Here is a 20,062-nt window from a genome sequence, read left to right on the forward strand (position 1 = left end):
TCTACAGCCTTCTGCACCCAGGAGAGGACAGGCCAGGGGCAGGGGCACATTCCCCTTCCAGCCCTGGCATCAGCGCCTCCCAGAGGAGGCAAAGAGGAGACGGACGCTGCGCCTTCCCTTCCCACCAGGTCCCAACGCACCCTCAAGGGTGGGGGGGCTCACGTGGCCCTGATGTGTGGCTGCGACGAGCCCGGCCCTCCATCAGGTTCCCCCAAACGACTGCCGCTACCCCACCCCCAGAAGTCTCTAGACATGTGCACTGAAGGTTCTGGACGTTTCTCTCAGTACACGACCCCAGGAGGGCAGAAGCCCAGATGCAGGTATAAGACCTGGTCAATTCCAGTGTCCGCCCGGCAGGGAGTGGGGAGGAGCCAGCGCCCGGCACCCAGCCCCAAGGTTGCTGTGCCGAGCGAGTCCCTGACGTTCAATATTCCGCAGCTAATTCATCAGCCAGGATCTGCCCTCAGACAGACCTCCTGCCGCCTGATGATGGATGTGTGGGCAGCGGGCCGGCTTCAGAGCACGGCCAAACCTTGTTCAGCCTGGGAACAAGGAGCTGGCGAGGGCTCACCCCTCACCTTGTCTCCGGGGACGGCAGCCTTTGTGGGGAGCTCTGGGCTCTGTGGATTCGTGCTGCCACCCCACATGCTGATGGCCCTTTCCTGCCCACCTGCCCTGGGAGGTGTTATAAAGACACCTCAGGGCTGGGGAGAGGCATGTGGGGGAAGAACAGAGCCAGGGGTGAGCAACTCTGCTCTAGGTGGAGGCAGGGTCCTACCTGGCCGGCTGCTGGACGCTCAGCCTCCCCAGGGCTGCGAGCTCAGATAAACAGCTCTCCCAGCCAAGTGACTAAGAGGGGCCACCACTTCCCTGCTGGGCGTGGAGCTGACAGAACTAGACAGATGGCTCCTTGCACGCGGCCCCACCCACAGCCCAGCTGCTGCTGCCTCTTCACAGCCGTCTCCCTCCATCCGGCAAAGTAAATAAATACATAAGTTGTTGGCTGTTGCTGTTTTTAATGGGGGGTTGGAGGTGACGGGGAGAAGGACAAAGCTCCTCCATAGGAATCACACTTCCTCTCAAGTGCCTATAGCTGTTGGCAGGAGCTACCAACTCCTGCAGGCTGCCCGTCCCCCAGCCTGAGGGGGAGGGCTTCCTGTGCATTTGAAAAAGGACAGGTGACAGCAAAGGAGCCCACTGGCAGCTCAGGGTGCGGTGACCCGTTTACCTGCCTGGTGGAAGAGACAGTGTGCACCAAAGGCTCTGGACACTTTTCTCGGCGCTGGACAGACACCAGAATTGACCAGGTCTGGTACCTGCACCTGGGCCTCTGCCCTCCTCGGAGGGGTGCCAAGGACCATGGGGTCACCGGGACCTGCCATGTGGCCAGGCGGCTCCAGGATGCTCCCAGGGCCAGCTGCGAACCAGGGGTCTCCAGGAGGTGACGTGGTGAAGGGTCTCCTGTGGGGCCAGTGCAGGCCGCTCTCCACTCACAGCGGTTACACTGTGTGTGTGCTCGCCAGCATCACACTCATGAACTCCTGTCATCATGAACAGCCTCAGAGACGAAGTGTATTCCTGTTTGCCAACACATAGCTGATACCCTGGGAGGAGGGCAGTTGGCCCTGGGGCTCAACTTAAGGCAGCTGGATCTTTGGAAGGTCATACTCAGGCCCAGGGACACAGGGGTGGGGGTGGGGTCCCGGGGCCTGGGCCCCCCATGCTGGGGGCGCCCCGCTGGCTCCTGCCTGCTGGCTCTGGGCCTCCGACGTTCATCTTTCCCTCCTCCCACCAGCACTGTCTCCCGGGCTCCTTTCCACTGGTGGGGAAGCCTCTGGCTTTCAGAGCCTAACAGTGCAAACCAAATGTTTTCCATTTTGCATTCTCTGTGCTTCAGGAACACACATTTGGAACTTGGCAGAGAGGGTGAGTGACTAAGTCCCACCCTCAGTAAAATCAAGAGCTTGTCCTTTTTGTAATTAATGAATGTCTGGTGCGAAGAGGGTTTCCAGTGGTGATAGAACAACTTCCTGTGAGCCTGAGGGACGCAGACCTTCTTAATTAGGAAGCCACGCAGCACAGCCTCTCCGGCTTTCATAACAGGAGGAAAGGGATCTTGGGACAATCATACAGGCAATTAAGATATTGTCTGATGACTGGGCCACTCGGGGTGGTGTGGCCAGGGGCACTGGCGAGCTGCCCACAGGTGGCTGTGTCCCCCAGCTGGGCCCACAGACCCTGACCTGGGGCGGGGATGGGCTGCGCACTGGGAAGCCACAGTCTGCGGTCCGGTGTCTAGTTCCCAGGGGCTGCAGGCTGGACTGTGCAGCTACTGCGCCGGGCTCAGCACCGCAGCCCCAGCACACAGCATCACAGCCTCCAATGACAGAGCCAATGTGGAGAGTCGTGAACACCCTCACCGGGGGCGCCCCTCACCCTACAGCACTGGCTGTGCTCCTCAAGTAACTGCCTCCTGTGCGACCATGACGTCCACCTGCAGAAGGGCCAACAGGCAGCAAGAGGAGGCAGGGAACACAGGTGCTGCAGGCAGGAGGCGGGAGGGTGCCACCCCCACAGGAGAGGGGGCTCAGGACCCGCTCGCTGTGCTGGCCCCTGGGCGGGGTGTGCCGACACGCCGAGCCCTTCCCACGGGCCGGGCCGGGCCAGGAGCCACGCTCTCACTGCCAGCCCTTGCCCTGCATGCACTCTGTGTCGGCATCTTTCCCACCGTCTGTGTGAGGCCACACGATGCCCGGAACACAGTGGGGTCCCGGAAGCCTCTGCTGAGTGAATGAACAAGCAAACCAATGAAGATCAAAGCAAGAAAGTCTGAATCCCAAACCGACATGACTGTGTTAAAGATCAGAACCAACTCAATGGACATGAGTTTGAGCAAACTTGGAGATGGTGAAGGACAGGGAAGCCTGGCGTGCTGCAGTCTATGGGGTTGCAGAGAGTCGGACACGACCGAGAGACTGAACAATGACGATTCAGAACTGAGGATTCTGCTCAGAGGACACATTCAGGCATCCTCCACCTCGAGCAGCTCCAGAAGGCTCAGACCACCGAGGGGCTCGATAGGGGCCTGCGCAGGCGACAGGAGGCACGAGTGGGGTGTCCAGTACACCTGGGGATGGACAACGCCCCTGATGAAGCATCTCTGCTCCTGCGGGCAGGGCTGGCATGCTATTCTTTGATTCTGTATGCAACTACCAGTGAGTGGGGAGGCCCTTCTGCACCCTTCCTACCCTGGGGGTCCAGGGTCTTTTCGTCCTTGTATTTCTGAGCACCCAGGAAGGGGCCGCCTTGGCCAAGGGGTTCAAGGTCTGCTCCATATCGACTTTACGTCAAAGTCACATCTCATCGCTGTCACTGTGGTCTGGGTGGGTGTGGATAACCCACCCCAACACTTAGTGAGGAGGTGGGTCGGCACTGTGTGAACTCAGTGCTCAGCTCCCGCTGTGGGCCCAGAGCACACCCCAACACCGGCCCTGTCCTGGGGACAGGGAACGGCCTCACGGGCACCCAGGCCCTGGGAGCCGGTCCTCAGGAAACCTATATGGTGACTGGCCCTGGATGGGGCCCTGAGGTTTGGCCGTGATGGAAAGAGGAAGCACCTACAGCTGAGAAAGTGCAGAGCTCACATTTCACCACTTCTTGGTGGAGCCCCGCCAGCTATGAGCCAGCCCCTCCAAGAGTAGAGGGAAGGCCGGTGGCCTCCTTGATTTCCTCCCTACCTCCTGTTTTCATCCTGATTTGTCATTTCAGTGCTGGCGACGGAGGCTCCTGGGTCCAGGCGCTGTCCTCCACCTGTCAGCAGTTCCTGGTGAACCAGGAGATGACGGTCTACAAGCAGTGGCCAAAACCCCCGCACTGCAGGTTGCTCTGAGGTTTGGGTTTTCTGGGAGCCAAGCAAACCGGCTTTGAAAAGACCCTGCTCCGTGACCCCAATGTGACATGGCCATGCTGCTCAGCTCACCGGAGAAAACAAATGATCCTTTTCCAAATGACCCATGAAGCAGTTGTGAATGCATGTGTCCAAAATTGGCATCATGTGACTGCCCTGGCACAGGGTCCAGGTGGCTCCCTTGGCGAGGGGAGACCTCCCCCAACGCGGGTCTCCCGGGACCTCGGGGTCTGCAGCACCCACAACTGAACCAGAGAACGGAAACCAGCCTTGCCCCCGCTTGAACACAGGGTCCACTAGTTCTCACATTTGGGGGGACTAAAGTCCTCCCACTCCCAGGTTGAAAAGCCACCCCTGGGAGGTGCTGGGACCAGGGTGGAAGCGGGTCTCTGGGAGCCAACCCCTCTAACTCTGCCCTTCACCCCGACCCTCGAAGTCAGAGGGCACGGCCACAAGGAGGCCTTCAGAGGGAGCTGGCTGGCTCCACAGGCCACACTCGCCTTTAACAATCAGCCTGGAAGTGCCGGCATCTGCTGGAGTGGTGCAGCGGGCCCTCCCAGCATAAAATATTCATCAAGAAAAACTCCCACAGCCACGCTGCCTTCCGTGTCAGCCAGGCCTTGGGGATGGGAGCTAAAAATAGACCGGAGGAGAAGTGCTGACAATGGGGGTGGGGAGGGCTGAGCCCCCACGTGCCACACGTGGGCTCAGAGACAGACAACACGGTGTTGGTGGTTCCCCAGTGAGTGCCGCAGAGGCCAGGCTGGAGGCTGGGGACTCTGCCCACCCTCCCCAACCAGAGGCTATTTTTATCCACATCAGTGGCCCCAGGACACCTCAGTGAAGAATCAAAGACCATCTTTAATTAGCAAGGATAGCCTGGGTCTACATGCAGCCAGCCGGCGAGCAGCGGCCATCACCAGCACTGGCTCTGAAAACCTGGGAGTTCAGTCCCCGTCCCATCCCCTTCATCAAGCCGCTGACCTCCTCTCGCCTGCCCACCCCATCCCAGGTTCCTGGGTTTCTGGAGAGGGCGCAGGCAGCCCCCCAGGTACAGAGACGGGCCCAGCCCCGGAAGGCCAGGGGCTCCTCCACAAAGGGCTCCATGACCACAGGCAGCTCTCCATGGATTCCCAGATTGCTGCTGGCACTGGTCTTCCCAGCAGGCTGAGTTCTGGGGTACAGGCAGGGCAGAAGGGGCACCGCAGTGCCTTCAATTGAGCCTAAAGCAGCCCCTGGTTGGGCGCGCCATACAACCACCAACAGCCGGACCGCAGACCTTGCGGTCTGTCCACCTGCATCTACAACGGAAGGAGCCTTTTCAAAACGAAGACGGTGGATATCCTCAGATATCCTTGGTCTCAGGGCCATCTGGGGGGCCCTGCAGGCCCCACTCCTTCAGCCAACAGCAGAGGAAAGGGCTGGAAGGGAGGTCCTGGGCCAGGCCTGCGCTCTAGCAGCTGGGGGGGCCACAGGTGGTCGCTGCCCCTCCTCTCCTGTGACCAGCCCCATCCCCAGCCCTCTCAGTTCCTGGCTCCTTTTGAGCTCCCCCTTCCACCAACTCCAGGTTCTTTCCAGGCCCAGGAGTCACTGGGTGATGGGGGAGGAGTAATAAGGCTTTATCCAGAGAGAGGAGGGAAGACCATTGAAGGAGGAAGTTATCTGGGAAACTATGGCAGGAGCTGACACCATGATGACTGGAGGGAAGCGTCCTGGCAGAGGAACAGCCAGTGCAAAGGCCCAGAGGCAGGACTGGGGTGGGGATTTGAGGAACAATGGCGGCCGACTTGGCCAGACCCGTCTGTGCCCAGGGCACCAAGGAGCTGCTGAACCATCAAGGTGGGAGAGGCAGCAAACGTGATTCTGTTCTAACATTTGCTCGGACACAGTGCAGTCAGGGAGGTGGTAGCAGGAACAGGGCGGGTATGTGGCTTGGAGCTGAGGGGGCAGAGAGAAGCCAAGCTGAACACACCAGGAAGAGCGGGGTTTGGGGGGCAGGTGGCTGGGAATGTTATATTTGAGATGCCTGCTGAGACCCTGTGGAGAAGACAGAGGAGGCGGCCTGGGGCCTGGGCCCACGCCCAACTGAGGGCAGGGTACAAGCAGGCTCTCTCAGAGCCCAGGTGATGAGGCCATGGGGTGGCTGTCTGGACACTAAGGAGTCCCTCACAGTTGAGTCGTGCCAAAGCCAGAGAGAGGCCAGTGAGATTAAAGACGGAGAGCGTCCTTGGATGGGGCCGCCCTGCTGGAGCCTGGAGGCAAGGGAGGCGGGAGGACGGAGGTCAAGGCCCCGCTTGTGTGTGGTGCAAATTCAGTAAATAGGACGGAGATGCTGGGGGCGGACAGGCTGACAGGTGTCCCCAAGGGGCCCTGTGGCAACATGGACAGAGACGGGACAAGGGTCTGGAGAGAACAAGGGTGAGCCTGCACTTGGGGCCAAGAGGATCAAGGCTGGAGGTCAGGCCTGTGGGCAGAGATCAAGGGGACACAGATCATCAACCAAGGGGGCCAGACAGGGTGGCAGTCATCCTGCTGCGCCATCAGGGTGGCGTGCAGGTGAGGTGAGCACCCCGTCCTTGGGCTCAGGAAAGCCCATCAAGAATGCTGGGAGGTGGTGGTGGGGAGGCAAGGCTTTCCCAGGGAACCCACCATGACCAATGTGAGGTGGGGGGTACTGTGGCTGAGGACCTGGGAAGGAGAGGCCGAGGCTGATGGACCCCTACCCTCGCCCCCCACAGGCCTGGTCCCCGGGCAGCAGGGCCAAGGCTGTATGAGGGGAGGTGTCAGTCCAGAGCCCACCCGAGGACGGCACCCTCCCTGGCCACCCCTTCCTTCCTTCAATACGGTGAAGCCCCCATCTTTCAAGGCCAGGTTCACCAGCCCTCGTCTCTGCAGCCTCCCCCACTCCCCAACCTGCTTCACCAGAGCCCCAGGAGGGGCCGTGGGGGATGGGGAGGGACAGGAGAGGGCCTAGTGGGCAGCGAAGGCTCCTCTGGCCACGTCAGGGCCCTTCATGAGGCCTGATGGCTCCCCCGCAGGCCTGTGAGGCCCCAGAGAGGAGGAGTGGGGTGGGGGAGGCACGTTAGCATCTCGGAGAGGGCGGACTCAGCTGCCACCAAGAAGCACCCCGCCACGCAGGCCAGGCGGCCCTCCTCAGCCAGATAAGAAGCGCGCAGGACCTCGTGCAGTCCCCACGCAGGCCAGGCAGCCCTCCTCAGCCAGAGAAGAAGCACGCAGGACCTTGTGCAGCCCCAAGAGGAAGCGAGCTTCAGCGCCATATGTTTACTGTGGCAGAGGCCTCGGTACACACTCTTCTCCAGGAGCTGGGGATCTGCGTGGGGCACAGACGCGGCGGGGGCGGTGGCAGCCCTGGGAGACGCTTCTGGAAGCAGGGCTCAGACTGGCAGGGGGCCCGAGTCGCTTGCCAGCCAGTTCCACAAAAGTGCCAGGCATTGGAGACCCCAACACACCCCCACCCCTGCCCAGGCTTGGGTGCTCAGCACAGCCCAGCCCAACCTCAGCTGGGGATTCTGGCGTCCTCCTGGCCCCGTAGTGGCAGACCCAGGGCCTGACAAGACCAACCAGGAGCAGCCTGAACAGAGAGGCCTTCTCCACACCCAGGCTCCCACAGGCCAGCTGTGTGAACGTCTACAAGTGACTCAGCCTTGCTGGGCTGAGGGGGTCCTCACCAGTGTAAGAGGGTAACGCGCAGGGGAGCCTGGTCCCCAGTGCCGGGCTGAGCTTGGCCGAGAGAAGCAGGCAGAGGACTCAGAGCTCCAGGCAGGGCACTTACCAGATAGGCATCACTAAGGAATGTGTGAGATTATAAAGCTCTCATTAGCCTCAAGGGAAATCTGGACGCGTCATTCATTCCTTCATTTGTTCATTCATTCCTTCCTCATTCCTTCAATACACAATTACCGAGTGCCAGGCTTCCTCACCACTTGCTCCCCCAACCCCCAATCCTGGCTGCCTCTCCTCCCTAACTCCTGGGCTCTCCCATGGCTAGCTCATGCAAAGTTGCTAGCATTTGAGCTCCTTGGACCTCCCAAGATGGCCCTTACCCACTGGCTTTTCTGGGGGCTCCTGCTCACCCCCTGGGCACCACTTCACAGCCCTCAGGTGGAAGCCACCAGCCCAGCACACACCCTGCTCCCCTGAGCACCCACACTGCCTGTCTCTCGCTCCAGGCCTTGCACACAGCAGGATTCACGCACTTTCCAGAGAGCACCCCCAAGTACTGAAACTTGCAGCCCCAGTGACCCCTAGGGAGCACACGTGTTCTAGTCTTTGTGAGACTCAGACAAGTGGGGGCAGGACAATCGGCAAGTGACCAGCATCACCAAATCGGGGGGCTGGTGCTTTGGAGTAGGGCAGGTGGGGACAAGGCCAGACCACGATGGGGATGCTGGATGGGGGTCAGTGAGGCTCCTCCAAGGAGGAGACACTGGGCTCACCCTGGGGGGTGAGGACTCACCCCTGCAGGTGGCCTAGAACCTCTGTGGGGGCAGCAGGGCTCCAGGTGAGGCAGGAGCAGGCTGGGGTGGAGTGGGTGGCAAGGGCAGGGTGCACGGACCCTCAAGGCATGAGCCTTAGGACCATGGGTTTTATTCTAAATGAACCAGAATCCTGAAGTTTCAGCAGGCAAGTGACAAGATCTGCACAGCTGAGAACAAATCACCCCTGTGCTGGAGAACAGAGTGTATGTGTGCGCGTGTGTGTATATGTGGGTGAGTGTGTAAAGGAGGGAGGGACTAGGAGGAGGTGCTGTCAGTGATCCCAGACAGGAGCAGGGTGGTGCCCCAGGACCAGGCAGGGCTAGGCGTGAGGGAGGGAAGACTCCTGTGATTGTGGCCTTGAGCGCTGGGGACCTGCAGGTGTTAAGAGCTGAGATAGGGGTTGGTGGAGGGACACTGAGGGGGATGGCAAGAGGGAGGGAAATCCTTACATGCTCAGCGAATCCAACCTTCTCTTTTCCAAATAAAGAAAATGCTCATAACCCTCACCCCCAGCAGCCCCAACAGCAGCCTCTTGGGTTGTAGAACCCAGGACAGTTCCAAGGGAACCCTGCTGGGGGTTGAGGCCCTCCAGGATCTGTGCCTGGACTGGAGACCCAGGGTCTGCTTGTGGTGGTAGCTGCCTGCCTGCGCCCAGGCTGGGAAAGGCCATGAGGCCCAGCCTCAAGGTGCAGGGTCTGGTTTGGCCTCATGGTGCAGGACTCAGGCCAGGGGCTCCTTGAGAGCTCACCCTGGGAGGGTCCTCTCCCCCGACCCCGCTCCAGCAATCGTATACAGCGTCAGGACCCCAAAGGCAGCATGCTTATCCCTCGGCAAGGAGCTTGTAAGGGGCATCACCTCTCACACTGTCTGCCCAGCCTCTCCCCCGCGCCCCCAGGGATGGGCTCTCACATGTGACCTGCACCTCAGCCAAGGTGGCTGGCCCCTCAGGAGTGGAGGGGGGCCCAGCGGCCCAGAATAGACTCTTGCGACTCAGTTTCTCCTGGAAGCCCGGTGAGTGCCCAGTAGGCTGGCCCAGCATGGGGGTCAGTCACTCCCAAGGACACACGGGCCAGAGGGGTCACTCACCACGAGCTGGGGCACAGGCAGAGACTTGCCCTCCGGGCTCAGGGACACGTAGGTGAAGAAGGCACTGGCGGCCCGGTAGCGCTTCACAAAGTTGTTCACCACGGGGTCGGCGTCCACCAAGACCTCAATCTCCATGGACTTATTGCTGGTGAAGGTCATGCGTCCGGAGATGGTGATGACACAGCCTGCGGAGCAGACAGCGGGTCAGGGCGGCCAGACCAGGCCGGGAAGGGAGGGCGCTGCAGACGCCAGTGAGACAGCAGACCACAGCGCTCACGTAGGACGTCACAGCGACAGCACATGGGAGCCCCTGAGTGTTCGCTTTCTGGTCGGCAAGTGGGCCTCCCTCACTTATGGAAACATTCAGAGCTGAAGGGATCCCGGTGGCCACCCAGGCGAGGGTCTCTACCCCCGGGGTGGCAGCGTCTGGGGAAGGGTGCTGGCCCCTCACCTGCTCTCAGGTCCCTCGGCAGGTTAAGGCTCAATCTGTGCTGACCACGCTCTGGCCTTACTTGTGCCCCTGGAGCTGCATGGCTGCCCTACCACCACCCGCCAGCTGCTCTAAGGGCCATTAAAGAACCTTCCTCCACGCTCCCCAGTCCCTCCCGGCTGGCTCTAACATTCTGGATGCTGGTCTGACGGCAGGGTTGCATGTATGGTCAGGCCAAGCCTTCACGCTGATCATGATCCTAAGTCCCCTGGAGCCACCGTCTGCACTTCAGCCCATGTCTCCTTCCTACCTTCTGTCCAGGTAGGGCTGCGTCTGTCTTGTCTGGCTTTCCTCCCCGCCAGTCTTGCCCATGGGACCAGTACTCTCCCCTGAGCCAAAGATCTGCCCTCCAAAGACACCCCCGCGGCCCTCTCTGTGGTCAGAGTCCCTGTGTGCCCCCACCTCCCAACTCTAGCAGTTTCCATCGCAGATGGTCACACGTTCCTGTGATACTGTCCTGGGTGGGGGGGGGGGTCCCCTGCTCTCACCCCGCCACCACCCAATCTCTCCGCACTCCCCACACCCTTGGGTCCTGAACACCTACCCTAGAGCATCTCTCCCGGTCACAGGCTCCCTGCAACCTCTGACCTTGGTCTTCCCTTCCTTTGACTTAACCTCATGGAGCCCAGTTTTTCTCCTATAAAACAGACTCCAGCTGCCCCTCGGGGTAACTACGGGCTGGCATAAAACAAGCCAGGTGCTGAGGCTCCTGCCTGGTGGTGGCAGGCATGTAGTACACTCATTACCACCACTGATGGTGCTTTGTACCCCAAGGCAGCACTGATCCTTAGGGTTTTCCTCTGACACGTGCCCAGGACCACCACCCCAAATCAGTCTGCTTCTGGGCCAGGCTCAAGGAAATTCCTGTCTAGGTTAGACCAGAGCTGGCTGCAGTGACCTTCTAATACCCGAGAACCCCAATGTCCCAGCTCCACAGAGACAGCCCCACAAGACATGTTTAGAGACCAGGAGGACAGATGAGTCGGGGCAGCGGGTGATGGTTAGGGGTCAGCGTGTGGGCAATCAGAAGCGGGAGCAGTTATTCGTGTTATAAAGTACAGATGCTCTGTGCCACACTCACCCCATATTCACAGGGAGCACTCCGTGTCACACATGGCCACTTCTGGGGGAAAGGAAGGCCAACGAGTCAGCAACAGGCAAAGTGCCTAGGCCCACCCTGGGAACAGCCCCCACGTGGCCCCCGTGGGCCGTCTCTAGGTGGGCGTCCCTGAGGATCTCCCGGCATCCCTACCCATCCCCATCAGCCTACCACAGTGCCGGCCAGCACCCTCTCACCCACGACCAGACAGAGGACTTGGGGGGCCACGTGCTGAGAAGCAGGATCAAGCCCCTTCCTCAAGAGGAAACTCACCAGAGCTCCCGGCCAAGGGGCAGGGATGCAGGGGCAATGGATGCAGGGCCTTTTAACAACCATTTGTTCAAAGAACAAATGAAAACACACCCATGCCTTATCTCCTGTGTAAGCCCCCCACCAACCACATGGCTGATCATTTTGGGTAGAAATGTGAAGAAATTTCTCATCAAAACTGACTTCAGGAAACAAAGCAGGCTGATGATGTACATGAGACCCGAGGGGACATGGTCCTGAGAGCCACTCACGGTAGGAGACACAATGACTGCCTCCTAGAAGTCGGGAAAGCTTCAGTACAGCCCCAGCACCAGCCTCCACCTCTCAGAGATGGCAACACTCCTGCCTCACGAGCCCCAGGCTCCACTCACCCCTGGCTGCCCCACATAGAGGTGCTTAAAAACAGGAAGCCAGACTCGGTAATTGAGGTGCAGTGACTGGATTTGAAACGGACAAGAAGAGACTCCAGTGCAGCCAAGGGCCACCATTCCCTGACTCTTGGCTGGGAAAGTACAACCCTGAGGTCTGCGGTCATCACTGGGGATGGGGCAGCCACACTCCAGGGCAGCTCTGGCCACATCCATAGCTTGTCAGCTCCCAGGAGCCAGGAAGGCTCCCACCAGCCACTGCCATGTCGCTGGCTCCCCCCAGAACCTGAAAGCATGGAGCGGTCAGTCCACAGAGGTGGGGGTCACAGCGATGGGCCCAGCTTTGTGGAAACAGACACGCCCACTCCACAGACCACCCCCACGCTGCCCCGCCTCATCCACCTTCTCCACGGGCACCTCTTTCTGGAATAGAGCTCTCCTCCTTCCAGGCTTCCAGCTCCAGGCACCTGCAGGTCTGCTCAGCTCCCTCACAGCCTGGGGGCTCCCTGAGAGTGGGTGCCCCTCACCCCTGAACCAACATGTGGCCCTGTGTGGACAGCGGCCACGGCAGACTACAACCGGATGGGGCCCCTCCTGCAGACACTTCACCTCAGCTACCACGGTGGCCGCCTCTGCCCAAGCAGCCCGGCAAGACCACGCTCCCTCCCTCCTCCCTGGGACCAGGGGCAGGGCCGCTACCTCCGGGGGCGCTGAGCCAGTCTCAACCTCAGCCTGGGACAGTGGGGACCTGTTTGGGTAGGGCACAACCCCAGTCTGAGTCCAGCTGGGCTCCTGTTCACTTTGTCTCAGAAACTGCAAGGGCAGGTGTGACTTGCCACGTGCTCAAGGGTGCCCCACGGTGGGCAGTGAGACGCATGTGGCCTTGGCAGAGTGGTCCAAAGGGCGGGGACTGTCCCACTAGATCACACACCCAAACCCACCTGGACGGCAGCACGTTTAAGATTGGTGAAACACGCTCAAGTGGAAAAACAGCATCTCCCGCGGGCGCTGGGTACCACGTGCCACCTTGGATGGGGTGGGATCCCAGGAAGCGAGGCCAGAAGGGACCACCCAGTTCTCCTCTGAGTCACAGAAGCAGGGATAGATTAGCCCTGACACAGCCAGACCATCCCCATGAGGGGCAGGCTTTCTAGGCCCGGAGCCACCCGGGGGGCCCGCCAATTCCTCAGGCTACAGTGCCCTGGGGAAGAGCCCTGGGGCCCACGGGTGCTGGGAGTCCCACAGCCCTAGGTTTGAACTTGGCGGGGGCAAGCCTAGAGCCTGCTGTGCCTTGATTTCCTCGTCTGCAAACGGCCGTCTCTCTGGGAGGTCACTCTTGCACAGTGAGAAAGTGGACAGAAGCCCAGGACTGTCATGTCTTGGAGTCTGAGTGTCCTTCTCGCACAGCCCTCGGGGTGGGGGAGGTGTCTGAAACCCCGGGGGGGGAGAGTGCCCGCGGAATGCCCTGCGGTGTCTCGAGGGCGTGAGAAGAGTCCTTCCAACAAGGTAATAATAAGTGACATTTAAAACAAATCGCTTCCTTCCTCTCTTTCTGCAGCAGGCACATTTGCATCGGGCAAGAAGCTGCTTCTGACGCTGTCGCAATGAATCAAACGGGCGAGTGTACCGGGCAGGGACCTCCAGCTCTTCAGCGGTGAAGACACAGATGAACCCCTGCCCTTCCACCTGGGTCCCAGGACATGGGACTGGATCTGAGGCTGAGGAGTGACTCCATTCAAGGCTGGACCCACAGGGGCGTCCCTGGCATGGGAGCCTGTCTGAGAGGTGGGGACTCAGCTGTGCTCTCAGGGACCCTAGTTCTAGTGCAAACACTCTGTGATGAGCCAGGAAGCTCACTGCCTCCACCCATCATCCCTAATCTCCGAACCTCAGAGGGGCCCATGCCCACTGCTGGGAGGCTGGCCACAGAGGGGGAGCACTTCCTATCCCACAAGGATTGAGAAGCCCCTTGCTCTCCTGGGGTTTCTGCCAGTGTCCTATCCCCAGGGCTCACAGGGTGAGACCAGGGTTGGGGAAAAGGCAGAGCTCAGAAGTGGGCTAGAGCCTTACTGGCCTCTCTGTGTCAGCTGGAATTTAACACAAAGGGACCTCACAGGTGGGATGAGGTTACAGATCTTGAGGTGGGTGCTCAGCCTGCATCACCCAGGTGGGCCCAAGGTCATCACAGCGGTCCTCGTGAGAGGACACGGGAGCCGTGACCACAGACGCAGGGTCAGGGAGATGCTGGGCTGTGGCTATAAGGGTGGACAACAGGCCACAAGCCAGCGAGTACAGGAGCCTCTAGAAGCCGGAAAAGGAAGAAGCAGATTCTCTCCTGGAGCCTCTGGGAGGATCGCGGGCCTGCTGGGAGTAGCACTTTCATTACTGACACTTTCGTTACTGACACTGAATCACGGCCGTATGTGGCTACTGACCGTTGTGGGGACGGTGCTGGGGAGCTCGTGCGGGTAAACCTGACATAAGCAGATCACAGAGCTGCTGGGAGCAGAGACTGAACTGTCTGCCTCTAACTGTCCGGCAGGAAAAGGGGTCCCTGGGCCAAGACTATGAGGGGACACAGACAGAGCCGGGCCTTCCTTGGGGCCAGACGCCAATGACTGCAGAACCCTCAGTCCTGTTTCAGTCTGGAGTCTCGCATACATGTGAGGAGGGGAACCATCACTCTGGCAGTCCAGCGTGAGCATCTACGGTGGCTGGCGCTGCACTTGATCAGCATCGTCACCAAGGCTGATGCCCCTGGGCCCTGGCAGTGGATGCTGTTCAGGCCCGGAGGGTGGTGGGAGGGCACCAGGCATGGGTTCGAGAGCTCCGACCTTGGAGCTCACTGTCCCCGCCAGGTTCCACCATGGACCCGCCCTTCGGCCACAGTCAGTTCCCTTAATCCCTTGACCAGCAGTTTCCAGATCAGAAAACTGGGGATAACAGGGCTCCAGTCTCATCGGGGAGGACAATCGTATTCCCCCAAGTGAGGGGTAATTGTGTAAAGCATTCAGCACCATGCCTGGCACTCGAAAGTGAGCAATGGGCACCAGAGTTAAACAGAAGGGGCGCCTGCAGCGAGCCGAGCCGTAGGCCACAGCCGATCCTTTTCTAAATCACGGTGGAGCTGCCTCGAGTGGCCCCCCAAGAGGGCTGCCAGCTCCCCCTGCACATGGTGTTTCTGCCAGGGCAGGTTTCAGACAGGGACTTGGAAAAGACAGCGAAACACTAAAACATTGCTCTTCTTAAGGCTACACTGCCAAGCACTGCAAACTCTGAGAAGAGCTCAGCATCTAAGCTCCAAGAAGCTGGGGCAGCAAGCATGCTTACGACAAGCATCTTCTAGAGACTTTGCGTCCCACCCTGATAGTCTGGAGGGATCACTTCTCCACAAGAGAAGGGTAGGTCACCTGTAGGTTTTCCTACCCAAGGCCTCCAGAGCAAAGGCAACTATTTCCCCCTTTTCACTTTTCTTAGCATTTTAGCATCTCAACAAAAAAAAAGACAGTCAGAAATGGAGCAAGTGAAAGGAAGCTCAGGTCTTTGGGCTTCACCAGCTTGCCCCGACTAACGCCAGCAACCCTGTTATCAGGCGGGTGGTTGGGGTCCCCTGTGCCCTCCCCCAGCACTGACCTCACCTCGGTACCACTTTCTGAGGGGTCTCAGGTATGACACTGGACTCCCCCCAAGTCCCAACTCGTGGACAAAGTGTTCCTCCTCCATCTCAACGGCCTGGCTCAAGTTTGATTCTCTGCACAACCACTAAGACCCCCGAACCCACCAACCCCAGTGGGAAGGGGGACAAACCCTGGAGGACTTTCAGGGCCCGCCGGTGGAGGGGCTGGGCTGAACCTGGTGGGGTCACCAGGAGGACAGGTCACCAGTGTTAAAGACCGTGAATGTGGGCTGGTGGGGGTGTTGATGAGGGTATAAGGGTGGGCCCTCCATGGTCCAGGTGGCAGTGATGGCGTGCTCCAGGAATCTGGTTGGTAACAGCAAACCTGCCACACTCCTATGAGACAGCACTGTCCCCACTGTGTCAGAAGGGTGGGTGCCACTGAGCCCCCTCTCAGTACACACCCACTGGGGCTGAAATTCATCGCCCTCTGACCTTCCGGGCGATGTTTTCATGCCACAAAGCTGCACACGTGGCTTCCTGACAGACACCCGCCCCCCAGCTGACCGCTGAGCCACAGCCGGGCTGGGTTTTGCTGACAGCACACCAATGTCCGTCCTCTGAGGCGGCAGCCTCCCCGGAGGCTGGACAAAGACAGAGCAGAGCAGTTCCTGCCTGAGATCTGAGAAGCTGGTCAACCCAAAGGCCTGGCCTCCTCTCCATTCCAGTGGTTGTTCTAATGAAATATGCTGAAACAGGGGAGTCAGAGAAATTCACACCCCCTCTGCTAAGACCCCACCTATGGTCATCAGAATAATGGCCCCCAAAGGCACACCTGGCCTCCATAACGGGGGGGGCACACTGCTGACCCCTGGAGCCCCAGGCTGTGGTCACTGCTGTGCCTCCCGGGAGCACTCACACGCCCTCTCGCTGCCCTGCATTCCTGCCAGCAGAACTGGACACAGCCATGCAGCTCTCCCCCCGCAGTGGCATCGGCTCCCGCCCTCTCGGCCAAGACCAAGGGCCGGCAGCAGCTCACGGTCCGCGCCCTGAGAGCCCCACAGGCTTACAGCCATCTCAGCAGATTTGCATCAGAAAATCGAAGCGGAACCATGGGGAATGTCAACACCACCCCTTCACCAAGTGTCTGACACTCTTCTGATGCGCCAGGAACCCTGAGCCCGCAGGGTCATCCATGCACGGCCGGCCTCGCCCTACACATCCCCAGAAAGGAGCGGACAGTGAGAGAGGACGAGTGGCCGGGGAGCGGCAGTTCCCCCGGGGCCTCTGCTCCTCCATGTCGACACGACACGTGACAACTGTCTGAAGCGGCCAGGTTCCTCCTCCTCGAGCCACAGCAAGGGGGGAGTGAAGAAGTCGACAGCTTCACACTGGGACACTCCTCGGGAAAAACAACAAATAAGGTGTGACACTGTCTAATGGCCCCGGGGACACTGCACTGAAACGGGCCAGACTCCATAACTGTGACTTCAGCTTGGCCCACATTCCTTTATACACAAAGCAAGATGTGATCCGTGAAAAGAAAACATTCTCTCTGCTCCCTGGGGCTCCCCAGGCCGGGAGGCCCAGCTCCGGGGCCCCGGGCTGCACAGGCTCAAGGCCAGGGCTCTGATGCTGCGAGGGATTTGTGGGGGTGTGGGGTGCAGAGGGCTCAACGTCATGGGGGGCAGCCCACAGCCCAGCCCTCACTCTCACCTCATCCACAGTGGAATGTTCCACCAGAAAAGCATGGCTTGTGAAAATGAAGATCCCTTTCACTGTGTTTTGGGGGTTTTTTTTGGCCATGCCCTGAGGAATGTGGGATCTCAGTTCCCCAAGGAGGGAGAGAACCTGTGCCCCCTGCAGTGGAAGTGCAGTCTTAACCGCTGGACCACCAGGGAAGTCCCCTTTTCTCTGTGTTTTGGAATAAGACTAACTTTTCTGCACCCACATTGCCCTGACATCTCCCAGGTTTCAATGCATCCCCAGCAAAAGTGCTCTCCTCCGGCCAGGGTTCACAGTGTTCCCTCAAAACGAACCAACTGAGCATCTCCTTGACCTCCCCCACCTCCCTGTTGAAAGGTGATTCTGGTCACAAGAGAGATGAAGTGTGAAGAGCCAGGGGTGAGGAGGGGTGGACTCCCTGTTTCTAACAAAGGCAGACTTCACCCTCTGGGGCCTTCCCCTCAGCAGTGAAGCACCGCTGACCTGAAGCAGGTCAGCTGATGGGCTGACCTGGAGGAACTGGCCGCCTCTGGAGGACACCGCTTTGCTTCTCAGCTGGCGGTTCTCAGAGGGCACTGGGGATGCACTGAACAAGCATGGTGTCCACTGTGGGTTCTGACACCGTGTTTAACAAGGACGCTGTGATCACAGTGATTTACCCAGGGAGCAGTCAGTTTCAGAAAAGGAGGGGCCAGGACTCATGGCTGGAGAGGATCCTTCCTTTCCTGAACGTCCATAGCACCCCATATACAGCACCAAGGCCCTGGGAGGACCTGCCAAGATGGACAAGACCCACTCATTTTGGGCAAATTCTAAAAGGACTGTGGTCTGCATCTGAGGCAAACACCTACTAGTTGGGAAGGGGTTCTGAAAGCGGGGAGCCACAGACCACCCCTTCCCTCCTTTAAAGCACCCACCCCAGGCCAGCGTGGGTCAGATGATGCGCTCTCAACCAGGCCGGGAGGGGAGGCGCCTACAGCTCCGCTTCAGGCTGCTCTGTCCCCAGCAGGCAGCACTTATTTGCCAAGCATGTCTGCAGGCGCGCGCGTGCGGCTGGGCTGGACCCCAGCTGGAGGCGGCCTCGGAGGCCTGGACTGCTGGCACTGCTGCCCGAGGCCGGGAGCAAGGAGTCAGCCCCCGCCTTCTCTCTGTCAGCCCCACCTTCTCTCTGTCCCTCTCACCGCCTGGACCCCTGACCCCAGAGTGAAGGAAGGGCTGTTCTCCAGGGGCACACAGCCTCATCTCAGAAGACACAATGGACTGAGGGGACAGTCACTGTATGTCTTCAGATGAGCATGGAACCATTTCCAGGTGGGGCTGGGACTGATCTCTGCTGGGAAAGCCACCGGCTCTGTGCTGGGTGGTGCAGATGGGCTGAGGGCTGGGGGCTTCCGGCTCTGACCTGCCCACTGCTGACGACACAGGAGATCCATCTCCCCTCCCCAAGAGGTTACGCCACCACTGTGCGGCAGCAGCAACTGTGCGTGTGGGGCCTTCACAAGGCTGTGTGTCCCGGGCCCCTCAAGAGGGTAAGTTTATGCCACTCTTTAGCAGGAAAGAGTGACAGCTGTTAGTCACTAAGTCTTGTTCGACTCTGCAATCCCATGGATTAGAGCCCGCCAGGATCCTCTGTCTGTGAAGTTCTTCAGGCAAGAATACTGGCGTGGGTTGCCATGTCCTTCTCCAGGGGAACCTTCCCAAACCAGGGATCGAACTGGCTTCTCCTGCATTGCAGGCAGATTCTTTACTGTCTGAGCCACCAAGGACGCCCCTTAATGAGATGGTTAGATAGCATCACCAAGTCAATGGACATGAATTTGAGCAAACTCCAGGAGACAGTGAAGGACAGACAAGCCTGGTGTGCTGTAGTCCATGGGGTCGTAGAGAGTCAGACACCACTTAGAGACGGAACAACATCACAGCGGGATAAAGGCCTCTGGCTTCTGTTTCTCTGGCAAATGGGCAGAGACCAGGGCCTGGGGGAGCAAGGGTGAACCAAAAGCAAACTACACAGACCCAAGTAGCCAAGGCGGCCCCTCTCTGTCAGTGGAGTTCTGTTACCTTTTCGGATCTTGTCGTGGAAGTTAATGGCGTCCACGGAGGCCGTGACTATGTTGGTCTTGCAGTGACGTGCGGCCACGATCCCAGCCACCTCGTCCATGAGCTTCATGGTGACCCCTGCAGAGGAGGGCGGGCAGCAGGTTAGACGTGAGGGAGAGGAGCCCACTGCTCATCCTGGAGACAGGTCACGGGAAATGATGCCCCTGCTTCCACCAGTAGGGCTGAAGCCGACTGAGGCTCAGGCTGAAAACCTGGCTTCCTGGGAGCTTTGGGAGACGACCTCGGCTGAGGGTCTAGGCCACTGACAAAGTGATGACCCTGCTCCAATCTCTACAGGTGTCCTATCCTGCCAGGAAAGCTTCATCATGCCCTCCTCTGGGGTGGCCGCCATCAGAAAGCCAGATGACAGAGCTGGAGGGAAGGTGGAGAATAATAACCCTCCACACGGCTGGTGGGGATGGAAATCAAGCAGCTGTTTTGGAAACAGCTGGGAGGTTCTCAAAAGGCTGGACACAGAGCTGGCACATGACCCAGCAATTGCACTCTTGGGTGTGCACCCAAGAGAAAGAAAAACATCCATCCACACAAAAACTCGTGCGCACACCTCATGAGGGCCTTCCTTACTCATAATACACCAGGGCAGAGAAACACAGGTGTGCGTCAACAGCTAAAAGGACAAAGAAAACGTGGCATATCTGCACAGCAGAATGTTGTGGTTGTTTAGTTGCTAAGTCGGGTCCAGCTCTTTTGCGACACCATGAACAACAGGTTCATGTCCATGGGATTTCACAGGCAAGAATACTGGAGCGGGTTGCCATTTCCTTCTCCGGTGGATCTTCCCAGACCAGAGATCGAACTCAAGTCTTCTGCACTGGCAGGCGGATTCTTTACCACTGTGCCACGTGGGAAGCCCCACGATGGAATATTACTTAGTGATAAAA

The 20,062-nt window shown here is 59.3% G+C and overlaps 1 protein-coding gene across 6 annotated transcripts in view; it reads right to left on the reverse strand.

Annotated features, from left to right (window-relative positions):
- Positions 1-20,062, reverse strand: part of ACOT7 (acyl-CoA thioesterase 7) — a 110,221-nt gene that overhangs the window by 2,924 nt on the left and 87,235 nt on the right. For 4 of the 6 annotated variants that reach the window (XM_006048890.4, XM_025285829.3, XM_025285830.3 and 1 more), the window contains exons 7-8: positions 19,122-19,238; positions 9,493-9,677 (exon numbers count right to left, since the gene is read on the reverse strand). In XM_006048890.4, coding sequence (XP_006048952.1) covers positions 9,493-9,677; positions 19,122-19,238 — 302 coding nt within the window. Of the gene's footprint in view, positions 1-9,492; positions 9,678-11,063; positions 11,106-19,121; positions 19,239-20,062 lie in introns of those variants that run through there. The other 2 variants (XM_044942927.1, XM_044942928.2) reach the window with 2 other exon arrangements.

Source organism: Bubalus bubalis, chromosome 5 (assembly GCF_019923935.1).
Source record: "Bubalus bubalis isolate 160015118507 breed Murrah chromosome 5, NDDB_SH_1, whole genome shotgun sequence".
Taxonomy (NCBI): domain Eukaryota; kingdom Metazoa; phylum Chordata; class Mammalia; order Artiodactyla; family Bovidae; genus Bubalus; species Bubalus bubalis.